The following is a 13,232-nucleotide window of genomic DNA, read 5'->3' as shown; positions in this document are numbered from 1 at the left end:
TATGGTGACCGCTGCTGGGGTTTTCAGAGGTGGCTTGCCATTGCCTGCCTCTGCAACCCAGGTCTTCATTGGAGGTCTCTCATCCAATTACTAACCAAGGCCGACTTTGCTTAGCTTCTGAGATCAATCTCTCCTGGGCTACCAACTATGACTTGAGGGCAGGATTTCATTTTTGTACTCCCTATTCCTTTATTAATGCATCTCTTTAAGAGAAAGGCAGAGCATGCACAATTTTTTTTTTTAAAAAAAAACCTCACCCCCTCAGGGAATAAGGGATGACAATAAGGGATGTCTTGAGAAATGGCACCAGTATTTCCCCCCAAATAAACAAACAACTCAAGCACCCTGAATATTGAATAGCAAGTCTCTAAGGCACCACTGTACTGGCACAATCGAGAAGCCCCCATGGCAGTTGTGAACTTCCAGCAGTGCGCAGGGGGTTGGGTTAGATGACCATGGAGGTCTCTTCCAACTCTAGGATTCTTTTACAGGCACAGCCATTGTCTCCTTATTTATTATTATTATTGTTGCTTCTTCTTCCAGCCCTCAGGACCTCGGTTATTAGTATCACATAATTATTATTGTAAAAAGTCCAGTAGCACGTTTAAGACTAACCAACTTTATTGAGGCTTATGCTTTCAAGAACAACAGCTCTCTTCATCAGATGCATCTGACTCTACTATTTTGCAACTACAGACTAACACGGCTAACTCCTCTGGATCTGTAATGATTATTGTTGCAGTTATTATTATTACTTATAAATTATAACTATAAATTGTAATTCATTGTGCATGGCCACAGTGATTATTTCCTTATTTATCATTATTAGTACCACATTATTGTTGCAGTTATTATTATTAATTACTATTATTACTAATTATAAGTTCTCCAGAAGCCTTGCATGGCCATAGCGATTACTTCCTTATTTATCACTATTAGTTTCCATAGATCTAGGCACCCTTTCTCTCCCTTCTCCCCACACCCACGAAGGAGCGGCGCTTAAAGGCCCGGGCGCTCCATAGCCAAGAGGCGGGAAGCCTACAAGGGAATGGGGGGGAGGCCCAGAACCCCCCCCCCAGGAAACTCGCCCCTCCCCCACCTGTCCCCACCACATCTCACCTCAGCCCCCCTCCCCCCCGGCGTCCTCCTCCGTCGAGCGCGCGGCCCTCCGACGTCGCCGCCGCTCTCAACTTCCAGCTCCCCACATTCAAACTCAGCCCGCGCTCATCCGGGTCACAACCCTCCGCCACGCCCACCAAGAGGGAGGCCGCCCAACAGCCCAGGGGCGAGGGAAAATGACGTCACGAGGGCGTCCGGCCCAAGCGAGCCTCTTAACGGGCCCGCGGAGATCACGTGACGTAAACCTGTGCGGAGCGGGGAGGAAGAGGGACCTTTTCCCTGTCACGTGACGGAGTCTTGCCGCCTGGAAGCGTTACCGTGGCAACCGCACAAAGGAATATTTTTTTTTTAAAGGACGGGGCGGGGGAGGAGACTGAGTTTAAATACGTTCAGGTCGGTTAGCCGTTTTGCAGTAAAACCCCAATAAGAGTTACTCCAGTCTAAGTTCGTTGATTTCAAAGGGCTTAGACCGGAGTAACTCTGTTTAGGATTAGAAAAGAGCGAGAGTCCAGTAGCCCTTCTAAGACTCACAAAATTGGTGGTAGGGTAGGAGCTTCCGTGAGTCACAGCTCGCTTCTTCAGGATGGGTAGCCGTGCTAGTCTGTCCGTAGCAGTAGAAAAGGGCATGAAGCCGGCTAACAAAATTTGTGGTAGGTGATGAGCTTTCCTGACTCAGTAAAGCTCATGCCCTACCACAAATTTTCTTCAGATGCCGGAATTTTCTTCAGCTTGTCTTCAAAATTTGCTCCTGATGGCTGAAGAAGTGAGCTGTGACTCACGAAAGCTGAAACCCAACCGCAAATGTTGTTAGTCTTATAGCTGCTACTGGACTCTTGCTCTTTTCTACTACTAGAGACAGACTAACACGAGAAAACATAATAATAGACTGCGTTTATATACCGCTCTTCTAGCCGGATTAATGCCCCACCCAGAGCAGCGTACAAGATAGTGTTATTATTATTATCTCCACAATGCAGCTGTGGCTGAGAGGTGTGGCTTCCCCAAGGCCACCTGCTGAGCTCCCGGCTGCAGTAGGATTCGAACCAGTAGAGTGCTGATTCGCAGCCGAACCTTTTAATCATTGTATCTTCTTGGGATTTCACTGTTGGTTTGCAGTGGAGGTGCAAAGTTCGGGTCCAGTAGGACCTTAAAGACCAACTAGGCGGGCATGAGCTTTTGGATGTCGAAGTATCGTGACGAAGGGAGGTTTGACTCTGAAAGCTCGCACCCTGGAAGTCCAGTTGGCGTTTAAGGTGCTACTGGACCCGAATCTCGAGATTTAAAATAAATGGAGAAGAGAATAATAATAAAATAATATAAATATAAACATAAGTATAAAATAATAATAATAAAATAAATCCTACAATATATGTAACTTCTGGTTTTGTGGGCTTTCAAATATTTTCAAAATCACCTTTCTTAAAACACTAGTAAAGAAAACGGGTTTATTTTTACTTTTTAAAACGACTTCATTCTAAGGAGGCCTTTTAAAATTAGATGCAGAGAAGTTAGCCGTGTTAGTCTGTGGTAGCAAAATCAAAGAGTCCAGTAGCACCTTTAAGACTAACCAATTTTATTTTAGCATAAGCTTTCGAGAATCAAGTTCTCTTCTTCAGACCAGTCTCTGTATCAGGCATCTGAAGAAGAGAACTTGATTCTCGAAAGCTTATGCTAAAATAAAATTGGTTAGTCTTAAAGGTGCTACTGGACTCTTTTTGATTTTGCTTTTAAAATTAATATGCTGAAAGTTTCATTTTGCATTGAAATGCAAAGCTCCTCAAACAATGCCTTTTCATTTTTCTCCCTTTTCTGATTAAATTAATATTGATTTCTTTGTCATATGCATTTCTATCCAGAAACGATTTTAGATTATTTTAATTGTTTCACACTCCGGGGTTTCAAACCAGGCGTCTTATGCCTTTAACTAACAGCGCATGCGCGTGCTGGGAATCCGCTTGGTCTAGGCATAAGTGAGAGCCTCAAATACCCCGCCCTTTTGCATTCTTTTCCCGCCCCTCTCTCGTCCTTCTAGCCAATCAGTAGCATGAGCACGCCACACTGGCGGCTCCGCCTCTTCAGGGATGCTTCCCATTCGTAGAGAAATTGGTTGGCTTTTCCATCTGACAGGTTCTTTGGTGGGAGGAGCCTCTCTGGTTTGGAGGAGGCGTGGCTTATGCTGCAGGAACTGAAGGAAGGAACACGGCTGGTTGATCTCGGGGTGAGTGTCGAGAAAGCTGGAATGGGCGGGGGGGGGGGGTCTTTTGTGAGTGGATCTCTCCTTTCGAAGTGGGTTCCCCTCTTTGCTTTATAAGAGGTAGAATTGGTCTGCAGGGAGGCTGCGTAATTATTATTGTTGTTGTTATTGTTATATGAACATTATTTATAGTCCCCCTTTCTCTCTGGGTCTCAAGTGGGATTACCCAGAATAAGTCAATATGTGGATGGGGTGCAGCCTGTAAAGGCAAGCTGAGGTTGTGGGTACAGCTGGGAGGCAAAAGAGGTGCTTTGCTAACATGCTAAAGTTTTGGTGAGAAATCCAGCCTCCTTTGTTGTCTTCTTTCCCTAGTTTATCCCTAGGAAGAGCAGCTGTGCTTTCCTGGCGTACCCTGCCCTGCAGAATGGATGGTGGTGGAGGCAGCCGGCTCCCCTACGATGATTACCCAGTGGTGTTCCTTCCTCCCTATGAGAGCCCTCCTATGTGGATTCCTCCTCATGAGGTGTGTGTGGCTGCAGGGCCTGCTTTGCTTTTGATGGGTGTCTGATAAGCATGGAAGGTAAGGTCAGGATCCTTGCCTGCACCTTCTGCTGAAACTTAGTAAGGTTCTAAAAAGGCATTTTAAACAGATTCTTCAGTGGCTCCTTTTGATATCTGATAGACAAAAGGATAGGAACCAAAGGAATAACAAACAAAAGGAAATAGTAAAGAGTCCAGTAGCACCTTTAAGACTAACCAACTTTATTGTAGCATAAGCTTTCGAGAACCAGAGCTCTCTTCATCAGATGCATCGCCAGCTTTCGAGAACCAGAGCTCTCTTCATCAGATGCATCATCCGCTTTCGAGAACCACAGCTCTCTTTGTCATATGCATCTGATGAAGAGAGCTGTGGTTCTTGAAAGTTGATGATGCATCTGATGAAGAGAGCTCTGGTTCTCGAAAACTTAGGCTATAATAAAGTTGGTTAGTCTTAAAGGTGCTACTGGACTCTGCTAGTTTGCAACTCCAGACTAACACAGCTAACTCCTTTGGATCCAGAACAAGGAAAGGGTACAGAAGTGCCAGAAGTCTGTAATAACTATACATAAGGAAATCATAAATGGAAAAATATATATATTGTAATACAAGCTTGCAAAAATTATCATAGAAAAATCATAGTGCAGTTAAACGTGTGCTGTAGAGAATTGACAGGCTTCAGACGACCCACAACGAAGGCAGGTTGCTGGCTAAATTCCTGTTTCAGTGTATAGATCTTCATCAGTTGTGACTGACCTTTTGCACATAATTTTGAAGACAAGGATTCATAAGTTAATTGGTGGTATACAGTATAATGTAGCTTCAAAGAATAAATATCGTGGCTTTGATCTTCATTGGTCATGAACAACCTTGCACTTGTGAATTTAGAAGCCAGAGACTCCGAAACAATTCATAACGTGCAGTTTTAAAAAAACAATCTAGCTCATGTCCTTCTGATTTCCACTCACTTTTCGTGGAGTGCAATTAGGTCACGGTACGGTAAGATGAAGAATGTCCATTTACGATTTCCCAGAAGGAATTCACTGTAGTGTTCATGTTGGATTTTCCTAGAGAATCTACCATTCGGATTACAACAACGAGCTGACCCAGTTCCTGCCTCGTACGATTGTGCTGAAGAAGCCCCCAGGGGCTCAGGTGAGATTTGGCTAGCGGGGCTCAAGCAATGGGGAAAGCTTTTGTACCTCTGCCACTGCCTGTATTGTTGACTTGCTTATGTAATTGAGCTGCTATCTAGTGAAGTAACATTTCTGCAGAAATGCTGTCTGCCCTTGAGAGCGTTGGATTCTCCACCTTCTCCTCTGGCCAGCCTGGTCTTGAGATGCTGGGGCAGACTGAAGGGCCTAGTCAGCAGTTACGTTCTCTGGAGTGAAAACAAAGGGGTAATCAGACTGACTGCAATTAGTTGGGATCAGGCATCTGACGAAGAGAACTTGATTCTCGAAAGCTTATGCTACAATAAAATTGGTTAGTCTTAAAGGTGCTACTGGACTCTTTTTGATTTTGCAATTAGTGAGAGGTTGTATTTTTCCACTGTATGTGAAGTGGGCTGGTCATCTGGACATCAAAGATTTTTTCTCCAAAAGACAGATTTGGTTAGTGGGTTAGAATGCCAGTTGGTTCCCAGTACTCCTGAATAGTCCGAGGGAGGCAAAATTTCTGTCTAGCATTGGAACATTGTCTAGAAACTTGACATGGCCCAGAATGCAGCTGGTTTTTTATTAGCCTTATCTCTCCCAAGGTCGTGCATCTTGGAGAAGCAGGCCTGAATGATTTAAGAATTGGGAGAGGGGAGTAGCAGCGAGTATCTTCTGGAAGATTTCTGAAACATGAGAGTTTCACAACTGAGAATCCACAATTGTTACATGCCAGCTTCACCTATTCTCTGATTCTTTTCTAGTTGGGCTTTAACATCCGAGGAGGAAAGGCTTCTCAGCTGGGGATATTTATCTCAAAGGTTTGTGGATTTCTTGACTCAGAGATGTGTCTGGCTAGTCCGGCTATCTCCTTAGCAAGCCATTAATGAAGGTTTCATTCATTCAGTTTTAATGATTCTACCCTGCCTTGACACAAGAGCTCCGGACAAATGAAGGATTTAGCCATATTCCTGTCTGGCTGTCATGGACACGTGGTTTAACTTTTCCCCCCAAAGCCCAACTGTATCCCTGTCCCTTCCAGTCCCAGTTAGCATCCCTTTTCTTGCCTCTTTTCCTTTGGTTCTTCTTCATCTGGCTTCTGATCTTAGCAAGGTGGTGGGGTGTGTAACTGGATGGGACCGCTGTGCCCACAATGTCCAGGAGAACTGATGGCACCCGTGGCGTTTGCAGGGCTAGCCCTGGTGTGACGGGTCTCGGTGCTCTCCTGTTTCCAGGTGATCCCAGATTCCGACGCCCACCGAGCAGGTCTGCAGGAGGGGGACCAGGTCCTGGCGGTGAATGACGTGGACTTCCAGGACATTGAGCACAGCAAGGTGAAGAATCCTCCCCTCTACTGGAAAGCTTGCCCAGGGTGGTGGTGGGGGATTTATTTATTTGAAATCTTTAAAGCCTCTTGGCCAGATGTCTGAAGCATTTCTCTAGCCAACACACCAATTCACTGGCCTGCATGACTCTAACCTCAGGAAATGGTCTTAAAGGTCCAGTGAGAGACTGTGTGAAATTTATTGGTTCCCTTGTACTTTCTTCCCCCAGGCAGTGGAGATCTTGAAAACTGCGCGGGAGATCATCATGAGAGTCCGTTTCTTCCCGTATAGTGAGTACCCTCTGCTTCTGCTGCTAATCTTTCCAAAATCTATAACCCTTTGCTAGCCAGTTCATCTACTGGCTTACAATCTCCGTTTGCCCTTAAAACAACCTGGCAGGGTCAGCCATTGCTGTTCCCAGTTATTCATTCAGGGCTCTGAGGGAATAGCGTACCCTAAGCTGTGCCGTAAATCCAGAGCTAAGGCATGATACAATATTTTCTTATCTGTCATATGAATCTCAGTAATCATAATGACATGGAGTTCTTAATGCATTTCCATGCCGGGGAAGAGCCACTCTGTTTCTTGTGGAAGCCTTTAAAAAGGTTTTGCCGTGATGGCTAAATTGAGCCTCTATGTCCAGAGGCAGTATACCCCTGGATGCCAGTTGCTGTGGCACAACTATGAATGGGATGGTTGTTTCCTCCATACCCTGGTTGAGGCTTCTCAAAGGCACCTGGCTGGCCTCTGTGGGGATGGGAGGTTTGGCTAGAAGGATCTTGGGGCAGACCCCTCCGGGCTCTTCCATTCACTCTGCTTTTCCGTCCTCTTTCCAGATTACCAGAGGCAGAAGGAAAGGACAGTTCATTAGAAGCCACGTCCCAGCAGCAGCCTTCTCTGTGCATAAAGTTCTCCAGCCTCCAACCAGAACACACACACATTCTCTCTCTCTCTCTCTCTCTCTCATTGTCTTTTGTTAATTCTGTGCAAGGCTCCTACTTGGAGCAGGTGCTGAACTTGGGGTGGGGGGCACTGAAGCCCCTCGCTTTCAGACGAGGAGACAGGCTTTCCCCCATCATTTTGTGCTGTGTGAGTGTGCTGTGGCACAGGGAACAGAACTGAGGTTTCAAGCCATTCCTGGAACCAAGAACAGGGTTTGGATGTACCGAGAATGCAGAGATCCAGATGTTTTCTTGCGTGCCGAAGGAGGGCTGCTTCCTTTCCCCCTAAAAGAAGAAGAATATTCAGAAGGCAAAAACCAGGAGAAGCCGATGCAGAGTTTTTAAGTTGGAACCGCCTTTGTGCAAGAAGTGGGTCTTTGGGGTTCCTTATATACACAACTTACTGCGAACAGTTGCATCACTGCTTAGTGAAATGAACGGGGTGCTTTTACATTCGGTTTACTGAAGCTTGTGCTGGAGAAACTTCTAGATGGTTTAATACTTCCCTCCTTCTCCATTTATATGAAACCTTGGGAGTTTTGGAATTGGTAGTTTCAGGTCCTGGAATATCTCTGGGGTGGCAGAAATAGTAACTGCCAGAGAGTCCAGGGAGAGGGTTGTTTGTTTTATGAAGGAAGTTTCCAGTCCTCATTCTTAAGGCAATTGACTGGGCTCTCTTCTTCTAAAGGTTTGGATATCCGAAACACCTTCTACAGGGAATAAGGCATCTATTCTGAAAAAATAATCCAGTTCGACCATGTTTATTTTCCTACCAATGTTACATTTTCCCTCCCCCCCTCCCCATTCGAAATAAAAATTCAGACTTCACGCACTCAAAAGTCTAATTACTATTAAACTCTTTTTAAATGAAAACTTTTGAAGAAACCTGCTTTGCTCCTTGATGGGATTGCACCCGAGCAGAGCTGTGGCGACATTCGCAATCCTAACCTCCTTTCTTAGCCTGGAAAATTGTGACTTGAGTGTAGTCAGGATTTTGCAGCACCCAGAATACTTGATGGGCAGAATGGGGGGTGGGGTGGGGTGGGGTGGAAATAAAGCCTTAGCAATTCAGCCAGCCACGTCCTTGCTCCGAAGCTTGGTGCAAAACCTCCCCTACTTTTCCTGCTGAGCCCAGCAAGATTTATTCCCCTGTTCTACTTGCTGTTCCACGGAAGAAGTCACTCTTGCTTTGGTTAAAGAGTCTGAGTCTCACACTTGCTGGAGGCAAGGAAGTAGGTTTCTCCCCTCCCAGGAAACCAGTCCAGAGGAACCTGCTGCTCCTGCTTCAGGACTGCTGGGTGTTGCTCATCTGCATAAGGCTAGACGGGAAGGCCGTCTAACTAGGCTTCCGTCCCTGTTCCTTTCTGGGCAAACTGAGGCTGTTAGTTGGGATCCTGCCTCGTTCTCAAATCAGGTGGCTTAGAGACACCATTTAGGACAGATTTGGCTGTAAGAAACCCTCTTTTGGAGAAGCCTCCATCTTTTACACAGAGTATTACAATAGGGGTGATGTATTTATTCAATGGGGAGGTGGGCTCCAGCGTGGGAAGCAGGTGGATGTCTACTGCTCCTGTGTCTCGTGGCCTTAAACTGCCTCTTTCTTGGTGAGCCATATGCAGGAGAAGTGATACCAGAGCCATTGGGGGGGGGGGGGCGGCTTCTCAAGCAGATGCTGAGTGTATCTTTAGCAAGACCCTTTCTCCACTGCCTGTATAATCAGAGTTGAGTTTCTTCCAAAATAAATCCTTAACAATTGTCAAGTGCTCTGTATTCTTGCCTCCCTTGCCCAAAGCGAGGGGCATTCAATCAAAAACAGTTTGTTGATAAATCTGTTGCTTGCTGTTGGCCACACAAGCCCCCTAAACAGAGCTTCCACATTCAGAAGCAGCATCCTAGATGTCTGAGAGCAAAGAACGTGTTGCTTATCACATTTGTGTACTGCTTGTGATGGAAGCAGGGAGCCCCATCGTAGTCAGGCCAATAATTCTGCCTCAGTGCAGCCAGAGAGGATGAACATGAGCAAAGACTGGCCACTGGAGCAAGAGCTTCTCCAGATTGTGGATGTGACAAGAGATCCATATAGCTAAATCAAGATGCGTAGCCGTGTTAGCCTGTCTATAGCAGTAGAAAAGAGCAAGAGTCCAGAAAATTTGTGGTAGGGTGTGAGCTTTTGTGAGTCACAGCTCACTTCTTCAGATATCTGTGACTTACAAAAGCTCACACGCTACCACCAATTTTCTTAGTCTTAGAGGTGCTACTGGAATGTTGCTCTTTTCCTAGAGATCCCTATGACAGAGTGCAATCACATCCTCCCCTCCTGTTGAGGGGCAGCAGAGTGCTCCTGCCAGCATTGTGAACAACCCCCCCCCCCCCCCCAAATGCTGATGAGCTACTAAAGAAGGGAGCCAAGATGGATTTGCATGCAACAGAGAGGCTAGCCAACATCCTGACAAATTCTGAAGTGGCATGTTACTAGCTCTCTTTTCCAACCTGCTTCATACATACTGGGAAGAGGGTCAAGCCCAAATAAACCAGCTCTTTGGCAAGGTCCCAGAGGTGCGGATTGTTCCTCTCTTCCTTCTCTGGGTTGCCAGATCTAGTCAGCAGGAGGAAACAGGGTAGGGTGTTATTAGAAGAGCTCTATGTTTCATAACTGAGATAAATAGTAACAACACAGAAAGAATTTTGTGATTGGTTCCATGGTGTAATGGTTAGCACTCTGGACTTTGAATCCAGCGATCCGAGTTCAAATCTCGGTGGAACCTTGTCTTTTTGGGTGGGACAAACAAGAACTCTGAGGGCTCAAGTTTCCGAAGGGGCCGGACAGGCCCCCAGCACTTTGGCAACTTTCTGTTTCGAAGCCACCGCTGAGAAAAGTAGCTGACGATGCGTATGCTAGGGAGTGGAGAAGATCTGCAAGGCGTCGGGTGGCCCACGAGAAAACTCGGGGGCTCTCTGCACCCAGAGGGTGGGTAGGGAAATTGCTGGAGATTTGGGGAGGGTGGAGCCTGAAAAGGGCTGGGTTTGGGCAGGGGAGGGACCTCTGTGGGGTATAACGCCCACCCTCCGCAGCTGTCATTTTCTGCAGGGGAACTGACCGCTCTGGTTTGCAGATGGCCAGCCAGCACCTGGAGGTTGGCAACCTACTGTTGCTGGCAGGGGAAAGGCGCACAAGTTTTGACTGGTGCATAAACTTTCCTGTGACTGGAGGCCGCTTGAGTGGAAAGGTTCTGCTAGGCTCCAAGAGTGAAGTGTCCTTTCCGGGGGCCCCAAGACGCCTGCCGGCTCGCCATTGCTTGCCGGCAGGCGCCCTGGGCGCAGTAGATTGAACAGGTTAGATCCAGCCTTAAAGACAGTTGTAGCCGCTGGTCCAAGCATTTTTAAAAAGTGAGCAAAGCTTGTTTTCGGGATGTTTGAATTGGCCATGATTATACTAAAGGTACTGAATGCCTTTAATTTTGGTTTTGTTTAATCTTAAAGCAGGCATCGTTCATAGGACCTTGATTCCCGAAATCAGCTTTTGTTCTCAGAAAGCCGGGAAATAAAACCAAGACGCATGTTGTGGAAGAGACTGAGGAAGGAATCTGAAACTGGGGAAAACAAATTGTAGCCCATAAAAAGTGCTCAAGGAAGGCAGTCCATAGACAGCAGAGTCAAAACTTAAAGTAACTTCGCATTGGTGGTTCAGTGGTAGAATTCTCGCCTGCCACGCGGGAGGCCCGGGTTCGATTCCCGGCCAATGCAACTTAGACTTTTGGGGGGCCTTTCTTTGAGTACCTTTTACAATCCATACTACTCACGAGCTTGGAGAAACAAATGAATCTGATACAGTTGGCATCCTAACCGCAAGATCAGCTAAGTAGTATCAAAAGCAAACAGCCAAAAGCCGAAATAGCTCAGTTGGGAGAGCGTTAGACTGAAGATCTAAAGGTCCCTGGTTCGATCCCGGGTTTCGGCAGTATTGTCTTTTATAGATCAGTTTTGTTACAATCTGTTAAACTGACATAACTGAACGAATTAGTTATTCTATCCAGTATGTTTCTCTGCTCTTCCCCCTCGTCCAACGTAGAAGCTGCATTAGTTTTGCCTCGGGCGAATATTTTTATAGTGAATATACGTGCTTCAAGTAAACGAAAGCCTGAATATGTGGGTGGGGAAGAAAGAGCTGCTCATTTGATTTGTGTATGCAATTTTCATGAGGATCTACCTAAAATAATCTTTGCTTGACTTTTATCCGGATCACTTTGAAATAGTTGCATAAGTGGAGAAGAAACTCCAGTAGAAAACAAGAACAGTTGATAACAGCCTGGTTTGGTTTCAGGTCCCCTCCCCTAGGAAATCTATCGCTTTTCTTTAAAGAAAATATAGATAGAAATTGTTTCACATGGATAATGTTAGGCAGTAGCAAAATAAAAAACACTTTTTCTTTTACTTTATCAGATAGCCGAGTGGTTAAGACGATGAATTGCTTATTTATTGTGCTCTGCACTCGTGGGTTCGAATCCCATTCTTGTTAAGAGGCAAATTTTAATTTCTTTGCAAAATATGACAAGATACCTTTTGTAAAAAAAAAAACCACAGGATATGATTGCAAACATGAGCAAGATAAGATAATGATAGTATTTCTCTCATTACACACACAGGAAGATAGTTTCAGGAGGGGTAGACTTCAAGGCTTCACAGGGACATTGGATTCTTCTCTTGCTACAGATGCTGCTTTCTGCTTTTCACACCCCTGTTCTATCATGCTCATTACACAATTGTACTTTACACCCTTACTTTAAGAACCCCAACCTTCTGGCGGAATAAAACTTCTTTCTTTGTCCTCTTCTAAATGGGGATCTACTTTTTATCATCACTACTTCACTATTATGACTTATAATCTTCCTTTCTCTCCAAGATCCAAGACTCTGAAAAGCTCGAACTCTGGAAATCTAGTTGGCCTTAAGGTACTACTGGAGTCTTGCCCTACAACCCCTGAAAACAGCCTGGGCTGGGAAAGAGCCGTCAGCCATCAGCTATTACATTGCAGGAGCGTGCAGGGAAAAGAACGCGCAGTTTGGGAAAAACCAGCCCTTCCCATGAACTTTTTAGGTGGCTCTGAAAAGAGCCTTTGGGGCGTGAAAGCAGCCTTGGCCGAGAGCATTCACTGCTTCTTAGGAAGGCGCTTCCCTCTGGAGACCTCCGGCTTGGCTTTAGCCCGCGGCTGGGAGGCCTTGGCGGGGCTCTTGGCCGTTTTCTTGGGCTTGGTCACTTTCACTCTGGGGGGCTTCTTGGCCGCCCGCTTGACCTTCTTGGCGGCGGGCTTCTTGCTCTTGGCCGCGCCGGCCGCCGGGGCCGGCTTCTTCTTGGCGGCCGCCTTGTCCTTGGCCTCGGCCTGCTTCTTGTTGAGCTTGAAAGAGCCCGAGGCGCCCGTGCCCTTGGTCTGCACCAGCGTGCCCTTGGTCACCAGGCTCTTGAGGCCCAGCTTGATGCGGCTGTTGTTCTTCTCCACGTCGTAGCCGGCGGCCGCCAGGGACTTCTTGAGCGCGGCCAGCGAGACGCCGCTGCGCTCCTTGGAGGCCGACACTGCCTGGGTCAGCAGCTCCGTCACGCTGGGGCCCGCCGGCTTGCGCGCCTTGGCCGCCCCGGAGCCCACCTTCTTGGTCTTCTTAGGCGGCGCTTTTGCCGAGGTCCTAGAAAGAGCAACAGGCACCTGCTCGGCCATCATCGACACAAATACCCGCTCAGCTGCTCACCCGTCAAGCATCTACCGCAGAGCTTAGCTGCAGGCTAATTTATATAGAAGAGGAACTGCGCTGTGATTGGCTCGTCAGTGGAGGTACTGCGCTCTGATTGGCGCGTCAGTGGGGGTACTGCGCTCTGATTGGAGCGTTGCTCCAAGAGCCAGAGCTGTCTTTTCGGGGCATGCAATTTGGAAATGTACAGCCTGCGATGAGAGAAACGTTGCCAAGCGAGCCAT

At 46.8% G+C, this 13,232-nt stretch overlaps 4 protein-coding genes and 3 non-coding genes across 7 annotated transcripts in view; 5 read left to right on the top strand and 2 right to left on the bottom strand.

The window, feature by feature from the left end:
- The window catches only part of KIF4A (kinesin family member 4A), a 29,204-nt gene extending 28,013 nt beyond the window's left edge, over positions 1-1,191 (bottom strand). Inside the window, exon 1 of the mRNA XM_054995258.1 lies at positions 1,120-1,191. The gene's annotated coding sequence lies outside the window, so the exon portion shown is untranslated. The remainder of the gene's footprint in view (positions 1-1,119) is intronic.
- Positions 1-13,232, top strand: part of LOC129340448 (histone H3-like) — a 75,394-nt gene that overhangs the window by 59,913 nt on the left and 2,249 nt on the right. The window lies entirely within an intron of this gene.
- Positions 3,262-8,103, top strand: PDZD11 (PDZ domain containing 11). Its single transcript, XM_054995266.1, has 7 exons — positions 3,262-3,337; positions 3,686-3,836; positions 4,922-5,005; positions 5,769-5,825; positions 6,240-6,338; positions 6,559-6,619; positions 7,166-8,103. Exons 2-7 carry the CDS (start codon positions 3,738-3,740, stop codon positions 7,198-7,200), a joined length of 435 nt encoding a protein of 144 aa, XP_054851241.1. The 5' UTR covers positions 3,262-3,337; positions 3,686-3,737; the 3' UTR covers positions 7,201-8,103.
- Positions 9,964-10,035, top strand: TRNAQ-UUG (transfer RNA glutamine (anticodon UUG)). Its single transcript has one exon. It is a non-coding gene; the product is annotated as a tRNA-Gln (tRNA).
- TRNAG-GCC (transfer RNA glycine (anticodon GCC)) lies at positions 10,944-11,014 on the top strand. The gene has a single exon. It is a non-coding gene; the product is annotated as a tRNA-Gly (tRNA).
- TRNAF-GAA (transfer RNA phenylalanine (anticodon GAA)) lies at positions 11,156-11,228 on the top strand. Its single transcript has one exon. It is a non-coding gene; the product is annotated as a tRNA-Phe (tRNA).
- Positions 12,417-12,977, bottom strand: LOC129340450 (histone H1-like). Its single transcript, XM_054995264.1, has one exon. The coding sequence runs from the start codon at positions 12,975-12,977 to the stop codon at positions 12,417-12,419; it is 561 nt and encodes a 186-aa protein (XP_054851239.1).

Source organism: Eublepharis macularius, chromosome 12, assembly GCF_028583425.1.
Source record: "Eublepharis macularius isolate TG4126 chromosome 12, MPM_Emac_v1.0, whole genome shotgun sequence".
NCBI lineage: Eukaryota > Metazoa > Chordata > Lepidosauria > Squamata > Eublepharidae > Eublepharis > Eublepharis macularius.
Note: the sequence above shows the minus strand (reverse complement) of the source record. Positions and strands in the feature narration are given on the sequence as shown.